The sequence below is a fragment of the Drosophila melanogaster genome, chromosome 3L, assembly GCF_000001215.4.
Source record: "Drosophila melanogaster chromosome 3L".
Classification (NCBI taxonomy): domain Eukaryota; kingdom Metazoa; phylum Arthropoda; class Insecta; order Diptera; family Drosophilidae; genus Drosophila; species Drosophila melanogaster.
The window spans coordinates 25229519-25244069 of record NT_037436.4 but is presented as its reverse complement, the minus strand read 5'-3'; the positions used below and the strand labels follow the sequence as shown (position 1 = coordinate 25244069).

At 38.9% G+C, this 14551-nt stretch overlaps 1 protein-coding gene across 1 annotated transcript in view; it reads left to right on the top strand.

Annotated features, from left to right (window-relative positions):
• The window catches only part of lovit (loss of visual transmission), a 434041-nt gene extending 426911 nt beyond the window's left edge, over nt 1–7130 (top strand). Inside the window, exon 8 of the mRNA NM_001316486.1 lies at nt 6845–7130. Coding sequence (NP_001303415.1) covers nt 6845–7075 — 231 coding nt within the window. The 3' untranslated portion in view covers nt 7076–7130. The remainder of the gene's footprint in view (nt 1–6844) is intronic.
• Nucleotides 7131–14551: the final 7421 nt, after the last annotated feature.

The following is a 14551-nucleotide window of genomic DNA, read 5'->3' as shown; positions in this document are numbered from 1 at the left end:
AAAACTTCCACATCCACACTTTTGAAAAATGTTTTGAATTTTTTTGATTTTATTAACTGTCTTGCCAATTTCTATAAGTATCCCATGCCCGCTCTAAGCCCGAAAACAGCCAAAAACGTAACTTACGTACGAAAATCCTAAAGAAAAGCTTCTGGCCAAGGTTGAGTGGATTAGGATTAAGATCAGGAGATCAGTCTGAATCGGGACGAGATCGTGAATAGCTCCAAATCAGAGATAAGCAAGTAATAAAGTATCTTGTAATACTATAAGTAGAAAAGTCTATCACCGAATAAGTATTAAATAATTGAAAATAAAAACTATTTTTTAAAATAATTAAATAGTAACAATTTTATTTAATTCGCACACAGTCTTTGAATCAGAGGCCAGTAAGTTAATCAGCCATTGAGCACGGCGAACGACAGTACGAGGTTGATCACTTCAGGAGCGGTCCTTACAATCGTGCTCTCCCGGGTGTTTGCAAAGGTGGTCCTAGATCTTGTTCAAGCCGGCCCGGGGTCCGTTGCCAGAGTGGACTAGGGCTGGCGGTGTCAGAAGGGATCGGGGAGTCGGGGGAGGATAAGTATCCCACGCCCGCTCTAAAGCCAAAAACTTACGTACCCACACTTTTGAAAGTTTCTTAAATTTTTTTAAATTTATCAGCTGAGTAACGGGTCTGATAGTCGAGGCACATGACTATATATAGTAGCATAATATGCTTCACATATTACGCTTACACAAGCATTGTACATACAATCTTGCACATGCATAAACACATGAAACCAATTTACATTTTTGCTTACACTTAAGCGCATGATTTGTTGTGCATCCATACCGTTCTTTTTGTACACATATACTGATTAGACATTCCCGTTTCCCGCGACTCACTTCGAGCCGATCAAAACTCTGTACAGTCAGTCTTAAGCTGACAGTTTTAAAATAAAGACGTTCACTGTAATTATTCGTGTTTCAATTTATAATTGGCTTCAGCGTTGATCTTTGTCTTCGTCATAGACGTATCGTTTATTCGACTCGAAATAGTAACTACGTAAGTACATATATAGTAACTATTTGGGTGATCCAAGCCGGCCACTTCAATTATTTTAAAGAAGTATAAACAGTAATGCACTCAGGTGATCTGCGCAGCATCCGTTTTTAATAAACAATTCTTTGGCAGCGGCACTTAGCCGTTCCTGTAAACATTCTAAAGTCTGACCTAAGAAGATTTGACTGCTCTCTTTGAATCTTCTCTTAATCATAAGAATCCAAGAGCAATGCTCTCCCGAAATACGAATATTGTTAAAACATCCAGGCTTCTCCTGAATCCAATTTAGATTTGATTTTTAGTCTTAAGCTGAGATCAAAAGAATAAAGACGTGAAAACTATTTCTCCGATAATTTTTTATTTCTTAGCGTTGTTCTTAGTCAACTGACGGGACATCAGTTCGACTCAAAAATATAACAGCTATTTTACGGGCGCAGTCGGTAGGATAAAAAAAGTATCCGAAAAAAGAACCTTCGAGTGGAAAATAAGTTCAATTTTATAATCCAGTGCTCGAAACATTTCCCAACATAAATTCGTGAAAACTTTTCAACTTGGATCATAATTCTAATTCGGTTATCCCATAAAAATTGGAAGAGAAATGCGAAAACAAAAACAATAAGTCCAAAGGCAACAACTGTTAAAACAAACATATAAAATTCTAAGAACGTTAAAATAAACTAACTTTTATACTTTAATAAAAAAAGAACTTTAATAAGAAAGGAAAGCATTTTAAAATTACAACACCAAAATGAAGCATGAGCGCTGAGCGACAACAACCTTGCCGAAGCCCGTCGGCCGCTTAATGCCATTCTGCCATTCAAGGGTGATCCAGAAACTTTTCACACCTTCGTCAACAGAGTGGATTAAGTAATTTCACTCTACCAAACTAATGATGTCCGACAACAGACGATTCTACTTGGAACCATCGAAAGGATCTTGAACGTACAAGTAACACCATCTTTGTGTTGGCCTACCCTCAAATCAAGACTCATCGCGGAATTTAAAACCCTAACACCAAACTACAAACTTCTGGAGAACTTAAGAACTACAAATTGCTATTGCACGAATTGAGGGAATTTATGAAGAACGCATTAATTTTGAATTTAATAAAAACCCAGAATACCGTAATAAAAACTCAAATCCTAATCAGAATTCTATATCACATAAATTCAATACATATATAGTATTAATCAATACAATACAAACCCGTCCAAATTAATGACGAACAAAATCAAAATAACTCTGAATCAAACGAAAATTTTCGGTCGATAGCCTCGGACAGCACGAATACATAGAAATAGCATACAAAGGTTGCACATGCGAATGCCTTCTACAGGATCCACAATTAATATGATCAATGAAAATATATTTGGTCTTCCTATTAAAAATACAAGATGCGAAGTTTTAACATAAAATTACGTTGAAAAGCTTGATTATCTTACCAAGCAATAGTAGTTTTAAATAAATCAATATCTTAATAGAAGCTTTAAGAGCTTTCGGGTGGCATGCTCTCTGTTTCGAAACATCGGTTCTCTACCAAAAGGTATAGAGGCAGATCGCAAACGGAGAGGGAGTGAGTCGTATGCTAAAGCTGAACAAGTGAGGTACCAAATAAACCATGAGAGGCTAATTAGGGCGTTTGTGTTTTATTTAAACAAGAGGACTTATGTTATACCCCTATATATCCTTATTGACTAAACATACAAATTAATCACTTCAGAGCCGGGAAGAAACCAAAATTATTATATTTAAAAGAAACCAGAACCAGTTAAAACCGCAGGTCAGGATTCAATACAAAAAAAATTCTCTCTGTTTTGATTAGATCACCTAAATCAGGAGGAATTTTTAAAGTTGAAAGGTTTATTAAATAAATTTAAAAATCTTCAATATAAAGAAGAAGATAAACTAACATTTACAAATATCATTAAACACTTATTAGGTTCAACACATAACTGCCCAATTTATTCAAAACCATACCCACTTGTTCAAATGCATCTAGATAAATGTGAATTCTTAAAAACGGAAGTAGGTTTTCTTGGTCACATCGTAAACTCTGATGGTATAAAACCAACCCCTCTAAAAGTAAAGCCACAGTTTCATACCCGATTCCGACAAAAGTAAAAAATATTAGAGCTTTCCTCGGATTAACAGGTAATTACCTCAAATTTATTCCAAATTACTCTGACATAGCTAATCACTTGCTTAAGAAAGGGAGGAAAGATAGATACGCAAAAACTTGAGTACGTGGAGGCATTCGAAAAACTTTGATAATTCGAGACCCAATTTTACAATTACCTGATTTTGAAAAGAAATTGGTTTTAACTACAGAAACGGTCATCCTTTATCTTTTATTAGTAGAACACTTAACAAAAACTAATTAAATTACAGTGCTTTCGAAAAAAATACTCGCTAAAGCTTGGGCCACTAAAACTTTTGGACATTATTTAATAGGGCCACAAATTTCTCATTGCTAGAGACCATCAAGATCTTAGATGGCTTCATAGCTGAAAGTTATGCTAAGTTGGAAAGATGGAGAGTTAGATTAATCGAATACCAATTTAAAATCGATTATATTAAAGGGAAGGATCGGCAGCATTTGCCGATGCATTATCAAGAATTAAGATTGATGAAAATCATTATAGTAAAGTTACAGAAAAACCAATACGTTTTTGAAAAAACCAATAATCTTTATTAAATCTGATAAAAATAAAGTAGAACATTCAATATTATTCGGTAACTCCATTATAATATTGAACGAAATAAATTAATGGCAAGGGAACCTGTACTTGCGGGTGCACACTTTAGAATCCGGTGGTGGTCTTGCTTGTACAGATACCTTTTTGCCACAGACATTTATGAATAAGATCAAATTGCGTGCTTGCGACAAAAGAGTAGAGGAGCTAGAATACAAAAACGGAGGAAGCAAATTAATATATTCGGAGGGAGACAGTTCTAGAAGAGGAGGAAAAGCTTGAGAATTTGTTGCCTGTGAAACACCGGTGTAATCGTGTCCGCGGATTGACGTACCCTACCGATGACCACTTTCCTTAAGAGCATGGCTCTAGTGCCCCCTTGGTGCCCTAGGTCCGGAGAAACATCAACCGAGTTCAATATTCAGTATCATGGTAGTGACAAATAATTAATAACAATATTTATAACTAATAATAAGTAAATAATAAATTAAATAAGCACATAAATAAATACAAACTAAAGTAAGTTGAGGAAATATAAGACAATGGGTTTTTGTGTTTGTAGTATATTTGAAAAGTATAAAAGTTATTTAAGAAAGTTGTAATTAAATAGATGCGAAGAGCACTAGTTGCTAAATATATTTTAGAGGAACAAAATATTTATTTAATTTTCCCAAAACTTAGTTTTTCAGTGTAGTTCTCTTCTCTGTATTCTTTTTCCATGAATTATTATTTTTTTCTTAAATCAGTTTCTTTAATCGAAAAAGAAAAAAAATGTAAGAGAGTAGGTTGCGAGTAAACCACCATTAAAGAATTGTTTGCAAAGTTAAAAAAAAAATTAAAATTCTTATCCTCACTCGAACGCGCACTCTCTGAAAATGTACTCATCTTGGAAAAATAATTAGATTAGGTTAGCTTATATAATAAAAAAATAGTAAATACTAAAAAGAATTCAATTTAAATAAAATTAAAAATTCAAAAGTGATACTAAGCCTCCTCCTAGAGTACACATTTTTTATAACTAATCATAATATATAATTTTAAAAAATAATTTTTTTCTCTCAGTGCAGAATGGCTGTTCGGCAATTTTTAATTTTTTTTCGTATAGGGTTAGGTCAGACAGAGTTCATCCAGCATTTTTACATATATTGTGTATTTTTATATGTTCACTTCATCAGGATCTTCTCACTGTGTTTGCTTTTCTCCTAACTCCGCGCGATTAACCTTACTTTGGGGTCCTTTTTTAATTAAGAAATTTTTTGGCAATTAATTTAAATACACATAGCAGGGTCTCGATTTATTTTGGCTGAGGTCCCGCTGCGGTTGCTTCTCTTCTTCGGTCACTCGATGGGACGGGCGCTTTACTGGTGTTCCATTAGGCGGCCTGGTTCTTTTCTATCTTTCTGCCAGCCTAAAAAAGTAAGAGCCTACGCGTTAACTAACAGATCACTTTCCCCCCCGATATTCACTAAGCTGTGACTGGCCCAGTCGAACCTTGAGGTCGGGATGGCGGCGCTGCTGCGCCAAGCGAAGGAGACACACAACATAGTCCGCGCACCGTTTAGTGGCGAGGAACACTCACTGTAATAATATCTTTCAGCACAAAAAAAATGTCCACTCCTGTCGGTTATAATTTCTCAACGACACGATTTTTTCACGACTTGACTCAACGACTTTTTTATTATAAAATAAATAGAACGAACGGCTTGAGTTTCCGTTCGTTCTATTTATTTTCTAATATCATCGGTTGAAATCGCGATCAGCTAAAATTCACTATATTTACGATTACCAATTTATCCCAAAACTTTTTGGGTGGATCTGATAAGGATTGCATCCCGTCTAGTATATTCCCGATGCATAATACTGCATTTAATATGACCCTAAATTAGAATCTCACAGCAAAGCCCAAGCTTCCTAAAGTTTGTCTATCGAGAGCTGTATTGTTCTACAACTTCAGTCGCCACTACAACCCTGCTATTTCTGTATAAAATTATTTAAAGAAAATCACTTCTTTCCAAATAGCCAACTACTTATTCAAAATATAATAAACGAATGCAACATACGCAAATTGGCCAAAACAGAACAAAGAAACACCAAAATGCCGGAACATTGCCGAGAAAAATTTGTGGTAGATTTTTATTCATCTTCATTCAGTTGCACTGATATTTATTCTAAATTCGCTACACTTGAGGAAATTAAAACCAAAAGGACAGAGACGGTGCTTTCTCCAGTTTAGCTTTGAAGCGATGGCTTGAAGAAGAAGAAATCGAATTACAGCTCAATACAGCAAAAAAGGGGTAGCAGATGTCGAAAGATTACACAAAACAATCAATAAAAAAATTCGTATAATCAATTCATCTGATCTGATTAAAAAAATCGTGAGAAACTCTGCTGATCTTGAGTCAAAGCAAAATGAAGTATGCGTACACACTTAAATGGGGCATAAAAATGTTTTTTAAGGACAGATAATCGCTCAGCTGAGGTGCGGCAGAGCCTAATTGTGTCTCCAAAGTTGCCATGTTTATAGATAACTAACAATTCATTAGGAATTGCCGTCGGCTGAGAACCCCAACATAAAAAATCCAGTACACTCATTTACTCTACGAGAAACTGGTAAGCAAAATTAGGATTTCATTCATATACAGAAGTGAACATAATTAAAGTTGCAGGAGTAAAATCCAGTGACCACCACTGACAAGGCAAAACACAAACATGCTTTTCCATTCAGAAAGAAAATTGTAATACTGTCAACAGTCAAACTAATATGCCCATCAACAATCGGTACTGACCTTGTTACTCGAAGTTTATGTCAATCAGCAGGAATAATTTTAAGATAATATGATGATTATAGTTCACTTCTTATTCAAGAAGGCAAATAATTGCCTTACTATTATGACTTCATCAATTGTTAAAAACCTTGTTAAAAACTTTATTAATATTTGCCATTTAAAAACCCCGAATATTGAGATATTGTCAATACCAGAAGAAAAGGCTTTTACAAAAATTAAACACTCCATCTGGAGTGGCTTTATTGCTTTGCCGTCGGCAAAAGTATTTTAAAAACATTTATAAAATATAAGTTTTTAAATATTTTTCGTTGTTCTCATTTCAGTTTGAATTGGATAATAACGGTGCAGCGAAACTTGGATCAGGATTGCGTGGATTGGGTACTGATGTGGCTATCATAAGTAGCATGGTTTTCTTGGCCCAATTTCTTTTATCCTTATGTATGGGAACTATCATAAAAATATCGGGAACTACAACAGCTGTTATTAGTACCGCCAGTTTTCTCAGTTTTTGTGGAGCTTTGTCCGCTACACGAATTATGTATTTAGATCTATAAGCGTAGTGTGCACGTAGTATGAACAAAATAATAAACTGAAACATATAGCTTGCCTAAATGTATTTTTTTATAATTATATATTTAAATTATCTTTAAACATTTAACAGTATATATGGATTTATCTTCAGCTTTAGTCGCCACTACAAAACCCCCCGCTACTCTGAGTATAGGGTACTAATAAAGACACCCTAGGCTGAGACCGACTGAAGGCATATGTACCCAACTCGTCCTTGGAGGTCTTCCAGCTCGTAATACGAGTTGCCGATCTTCTCACAACCTCGAAATTCCACGAACGTAGGTCTGAACTTGGCGTTATAACCAGCTTGAAAGCAGCTTTACTTGAAATTACGCCGATAAAATTCTAGTCCTTCGTTCTCGTCGTACTTCGTTCGCATCTGGTCAAGAGCTTGCTGTCTCATTATCTCGAAAGAATCGTGACTGTCGAACTTCAGAGAACGATCATCCGAAAGATTTAATCGTCTAATCAACGAGTATGTCGACCCTGAAGTAATCATGTGCTGCCCAAATACCATATAATGAGGACTTGTACCAATACTAGAATGTACTGCAGTCCTTAATTCACAACATATTCGTCTGAGCAACCCACCCCAACCCTTCTGGTCGAGGCGTGGATATGCCCTGATTGCAGCAATTACCGACCGGTTTACACGATCCAAAGCGTTTGCCTGAGGCGAGTGAACAGCGGTCAACGTGTACTTAACGCCGTACTGCTCCATCAGATACTCAAACATTCTAGCTCGAAATTAAGAACCGTTGTCTGACAGTATCACCTCGGGGACTCCGAACGTGAGATACTTTATGACGACGCGGGAATCGATTTTTTTTACTGGCCTCAAGAAAGCGTACTTCGTTTTGGCCAGCACAATAAAGACACCTATGCTGCCGCTCCTTGACCTAGGATACGGTCCGAGAAAATCGATGAATAAACATTGAAAGAATTGCTGAGACTCAGGCGCTTTCCCTAGCTGCGGTCTGAGAGTGAAATTTGGTGCTTTAGTACCCTTGCGAACTTCACATGCGCTAATATAAGCCCTGACGTCAGAAACGAGACCAGACAAGATATAATATGGTCGTATTCTTTCTATAGTTTTGTGAATGCCACCATGCGCAGCCAAAGGACTGTCGTGCGTGCGAGAACGAATCTCCGACACTAATTCTCTGGGGACTATAGTCAAGTGCTCGGCTTTTCTATATAAAAACCTGTTTTCCACTTTAAGATCAGCAAAATTTGCAGTATTTTCCTTAGCTGTCTCTACTTATTTTGTGTACTCACCAGACTGGAAAAATTCTGTATCTGAATCAATCAATTCTTGTAAATCCACAGCTGCCACAATCTTTTCGTTTACACGATGATGTAATCTATGCTGGCTTTACACATTTTAACGTTCTGCCAAAACAGTTTCAATCGCTGATAACTACGAGATTTCTGTTTAAGAATTTCTGGGTGTTCTTTGAGATTTGGAACGCAGACATTCCGTAACTCATTAATGTTGCTGTGAAGCAGAAAATAAGCAGGTTTAATTGGTTCGTCTGGGAAGGACACTGCTATTTGTGTTCTCTAGTGATCGGTCATGGTTGATTAATTTCGAGAGGCATTCAAAGTCTTCGGCTTTACTGGCTACTTCGACACGTCGACCGTGAATTTTTTGAACACTTGTTGCAACTTGGTTTATAGGTGTTTGCTGCACCACACACATAACAAAAAAATCGTCTTTCGGATATACATTTTTGGTAGCGGTGTCCTTCGACTCGACAATTCCAACATACTAGAGAAAAAGCTTCTATGTTGTTCTTACTTCCGAATGTTGACGTCACCCCATCTTCAACCTACTGACGGACTTCAGATATCTCACGTTTAAATCTTTAGTATAGCCACTACATCCTTTGACGCGAGCCAGAAATGCCTCGCGTCGCTTACAGAGTTCTTCGGTACCGTTTTAACATCGATATTTAGAATTTCGTGGCGAATCTCCGGACGAAGGTTACTTCTCAAAACTCGGACAAGTTTGTTGGCTGTCCAGGGCCAGATGTAAGGGCTATCAAAAGCTTCATTCGGGTTTTGTTTAGTGTTCCTATTCAACTCCTTTATGCTTTATGATAGCAAAAATAACTCATTAGCCTTGCCTTAAAATAATTGTAATGAACTGATTTTTCTATTCCTGCTCGCTACGAGTTGCAACGGCTAGCTCAGAGAGTTTGTGCGTTCGTCCCACCAAATTTATATCCCACCATTTATCCCACCAATATATCCAATTCGCCATCCGGAATCTCCTGCGGGTCTTCCACACTCCCCGGGGATGGAGATCGCGACACCAGGTGTGACGCCAGGAGCTGGAGATAGGAATCGGAATCCCTACTCCATATCGCCCCGGGCTGTTCCCCGACGCCGGTCTCTCGAACCCCCCGGGCGTGAACGATGCGTGCTGTCATGTTGACCTCGTAATTGCAAAGACGGACTCGAGCCGAACTCTCCGCGACGAAACATCGATTTTCCCTTCTGCTCCTTGTGACGTTATTCCGCTGGCCCGCGTACTCGCCGCCCACGGATTTCGCAGCTGTGTGAGTGTGTCAACCGTTAACGGTTCTTGGCTGCGTACCCTTCCTGTCCCGCTCTCGCGCTCCAACGGACCTGTGTGTGTATGTGGGTGAGTTCTGTTCTGACTCGATACCTTGTAGCGTCTTCCCCACTTCCTCTCTCAACGTTTTTTTTTTTCCTTTTTTTTGTGACCGCTTATTACTCGAAGTCCGCGCTTCCCGGCTCCAGATCGCTGTTGTGTGCCGTTTTCTCTCCTGGTTGCGTTGCGTTCCAGGATGGTGATGTGAACCTTTTAATTGTGAACGGCCCGTCAAATCTTGGGGCCAACTTTGCCGCAAAACCTTCAGCTGCCTTTGAAAGGATGTGCTCTTTGGCCCATACTGTGTCCCCCACCTTGGGTTTCCACGGACGTCTTCGAAGATTATAGTGGCGCGCCTGCTCCTGCGTCACCTTCTCCATGTTCCTCTGCACCAGCTCGAAGATTTCCTTCATTTTCTCCACGTTCTCCGCAGGTGTCTGTGTGCACTTGCCAGTCCCGGTCGTCTGTTTGTCGAATTACGAGTTGGGCAGCATGGGCTTCCTTCCCTGCGTTATGAATGCCGGCGAGTATCCTGTGGTCTCCGCCACACTTGTGTTTACCGCCAGCTGCAGATCAGCCTTTCGTAGCGTCTTAGCTGCAGCTCAGCCTTTCGTAGCGTCTCAGTCATCGCCCTTATCATAGGGACGTTCTCGGTCCACTTTGAGAATCTGTCCACCAGGACCAACAGCATTGAATTCCCCTGTTTCGACCGCGGCAAGGGGCCCACGAAATCTGCGCACACGGTTGCCCATGGTTCTTTCGGCACCTGAGTCAACATCTTTCCGGCTGCCTGAAGTTGGTTGGGCGTGTACTTCATGCACGTACTTCCTTACGTCTCGGTGCATTCACGGCCAATGGTAACGAGCTGCAATCCTAGCAATCGTCTTGCTACTTTCCAAGTGTCCTGCCGTTGGCATGTCGTAGTTCTCGGTCATGACGCGCTTCCTCTGCCCGGTCGGTACACACAGCTTCCACAATGCCCGCCCGGAATGCGGAATGCGTCGGTACAACCGGCCGGCCTCCTCCAAATAGTCTGGAAATTTCTCTTCCTTCACTTTTCTTTGCATCTCCTCCATCCACCTGCATCCCTGCTGCTCTCTTGATTGCTCATCGTCTTTCATATTCACTCTTCGTCTCGTCTCCTGCAGAGGTTGTCTCGAAAGCGCGTCTGCGACGACGTTCAACTGTACGAAATTTCGAAGTCATATTGTTGCAGCTCCAGCGCCCACCTTGCTATCCTCCCAGACAGACTCTCGATGCTATTCAGCCCCTTTAGTGTCATGTGGTCCTCCAGGTATGGTCTAAAATTTCCTGACGGACCATACTATTGCTAAACATTCCTTTTCCTTTGCAATCCATAACATTCCTTTACCTTGATCTGTCGTTGACCCAAGTATTGTAGCTTCTTCCTAAATAGCTTGCACTTATCCGCATTTACTTTCAGGTTCGCCGCCTCTATAACATCTTCTTCAAGTTGCGCATGTGTTCCTGCAGCGTCCGTCCCATCACTATGATTTCGTCCTGATATGCGAAGGCGTGCAGCACCATTTCAGGCCCTATACCTTAGTCCAATGCCCGTTGAAACGTTGCCGACGCCGAGTGCAGTCCAAATGACATCACTTTCCATTGAAACAGGCCCCTTCCTGGCACCGTAAATGCCGTATACTGCCGGATCCCTACTTCCAATGCTTATGTACTTTGCCTCCCTTAATTGGTCCAAGATGTAGTTTATCATAGGCATTGGGTACGCGACCTTCACGGACCTCGCGTTTATCTGCCGGAAATCCACGCATACGCTCCACTGCCCTGTTTTCTTTTTCACCATCACTATAGGTAGCTGTATAGGTAGCTATAGCTGTACGGGCTTCTAGACGGCTCGATACATCCTTTTTGTAACAGCTCGTCGACTTTGGCGTTGATCACCACCTGCATCTTAGGGTTCTTCGGGTAGTACTAGCTAGCCGTGGCTCTAGTGTCCACCGTGGCCGTAATCTCCACTCCGTCTATGAACACTGTGACGGACAGTTCCTTTCTTCCGCTTTCAGATTGCTCATTAATTTGAGAGGCTGCAGCTTGCGAACCCTGGTTGGCCCTCTGATCGCGTGGCGTTTCCCGATCTGTGTCAGCATTACACATTCCGATTTTCCCGCAGATCCATCAAAAATTGATCGACCGGTTCCGGCTCCATTAAAACCAGTGGCCCTGGCCACCGCATCTATGGCAGGCTTGTGCCGGGTTCGACACAAAACCACTCCGCACTTATATTCCTACAGTATAAGATGAAATTTCCATTCAAAGTCTGCCTTATAAGCTCCTCGACTCTGTATATAAAATTGTCCACAGACACTCCTACTCTGGAATATTTTATTTTCCACCCAATCAGTATGTGGACGACTTTATCAGGCCGATCAAACAAATCGGAATGAAGAAGAATTATAAGATCGGTCTGATTCGGAACAAGATCGATAACGGTTTCCAATTAAGGATAAGCAAAAAAAAAACAGTGGCATGTAATAGTGTGAATGAAAAGTTTTATCATAAAAAAAGAAAATAAAATTATATTAAAAAAAATACTTTTCATTCACACTATTACATACCACTGTTTTTTTTTTTGCTTATCGTTAATTGGAAACCGTTATCGATCTTGTTCCGAATCAGACCGATCTTATAATTCTTAATCCTAATCCAATCAACCTCGGCCACAAGCTTTTCTTTAGAAACTTCTTGAACTTTCAATTATGTTTAAAATAATTAATAATAAGTTTCTTTAGAAACTTCTTGAACTTTCAATTATGTTTAAAATAAAAGCTTAATGTTGAAATTATTTCACTGCATTGTGGAATCGAAATTTGCTGGCTGATGCAATTTGATTGAAGCGCAATAAGTTGATCATGGCTGGTCTCCAGGCGGAAGCTGTGTTTACCTTAAGTTTGGTTATTTACCTTATCGGGTAATGCCGCCGAGATTGGAATTAGAAATTGTTTATAAACTGGAATTTGAAATTTTTTTATAATATGGGGTAGAGGCTATGTTTACGGGTTGAATAACTCTCTCCCTTCTAAAATGACGCGCCCGCTTCATTATGAAATTCGTTTAAACGATCTCTTAATTCTGCTAAAAATTCTTCCTTAGTATTTGGTTTTTCTAGTTCTGGCCATTTAGTTTGATTACAACTATAATATATCTGAATTTTATTATTAAGGTAGTAATCAAAAACAAAATGATTCAAATAAATAATATAAACGAAATTGATATTTTCCAATTGTAAATTTCAATAAATGGGTTCAAAATATTAATGTTGTCAAGAGTATGTTATGAACTGTTGGATTTTATATAATCTGATTTCCAGATTCTTATTAGTGGTTATGTACTGATGTATTTTGTTTTCTAAATTGATGTATGAAATGTTATTTATTGTTGTTGTGCCGTTGAATTATTTTAAATATGACCCGTCTAAATGATAATTGTTTAGAATGTTATTTCCATTTATTAGAATGGCACCGTCTTGAATGATATTTTTATTCTTATTCTTTTCTCGTATTTTAGTGCAAATTGATTGATTCTCTCCATTTACTAAGCGGGTAAAATAAGTTTTATCTTTACTTATAAAACCATAGTTATTAAAAAGTTCGTTCTTAAAATTAGATATTTCATAAAAAGTATTTTCGCATTTTGCGACCTCATTACTACTTATTAGAAATTTTTTTTATTAGTATTTTTTATAAGTTTATATAAATAATTATGTAGTACTTTATGTAGTACAATTTTGAATGCGGAGATATCCATTAAATCTGAAATAATTACAGGCTTTTTAAAGATGCGCCCTTTTGGTGAGCCGAAATTCTTCTTTTACCAGGATTTCCAGTACGGTTGGTGGGTTTCCTAGTTAAGCTTCGTTTAGAAACGTCCGGCTTGTGGATGAAAGTCCACCACAAAGCGTTGTGAGTTGTGTTCGTCAATTTGTATTTGTGGGGAGAAGATTTCCCCACTGTTACTATTTTTGGTACGTGCGTCAGAATTGGCAAGCGCGGGAAATTTTGAGCGGCTTTCTAGGCTTATGTTAGTGGCTTTGTTTGTGTGTGTGTGCATAAGAAGGAGGGGAAAAAGCATTGGGTCCAATTTTGGTGGATGAGCTTAGATTTTTCTGCGTGCTATCGCTGTGTGGGAGAGAGGCGATACTTCCCATAGCGTCGCTCAATTTGGCGCCTCTTAAGTCTGTGTATCCGTATCTCCGTATTAGTGGCTGCAGCTGCATTAGTGCTAATCGCTGAGGCGGGTGTATTCTCTCTTCGAGTAGTGTCGGTGTGAGTGAGAGCAGCTGCATTAGTGTGAGTCGTTGTTGTGAGTAATATCCCCTTATATGTGTGTGAGGAGGACGGAGAAGAAGGCAATTTCCCCTTCGATATGCCAAAGCTACAAAAATACAGCCGACCAATAGCAACGCAGTATGCAATAATGTAATATGATGAAATACCAATGATTTCCCCGAACTGATGGAATTATTATTCTTGTGAAATATTCTAGCACATCACCAGCTTACAAAAGTATGCGCCGACACGGCCATCCTGACTTTTACACGTCCTCGTGAAATATTACCAAATGATTCGTTCTCTATAATTTTATTGTAAAACTATTTTTACATCATTTTAAAACAAATATTAGCCAAATGACAAATCAAATTTCCAAATTTAAATTTCCAATAAAAATTTCTTTTCTTTAACATAATTCATTTTCTTCTTATTCATATGTAATGCGCAACACGCCATGATCAAGACATTTGCCTTGCACTTGTGCTTACATTATACTTAAAAATTTAATTATTAGCCCTTCAGGCATCCAT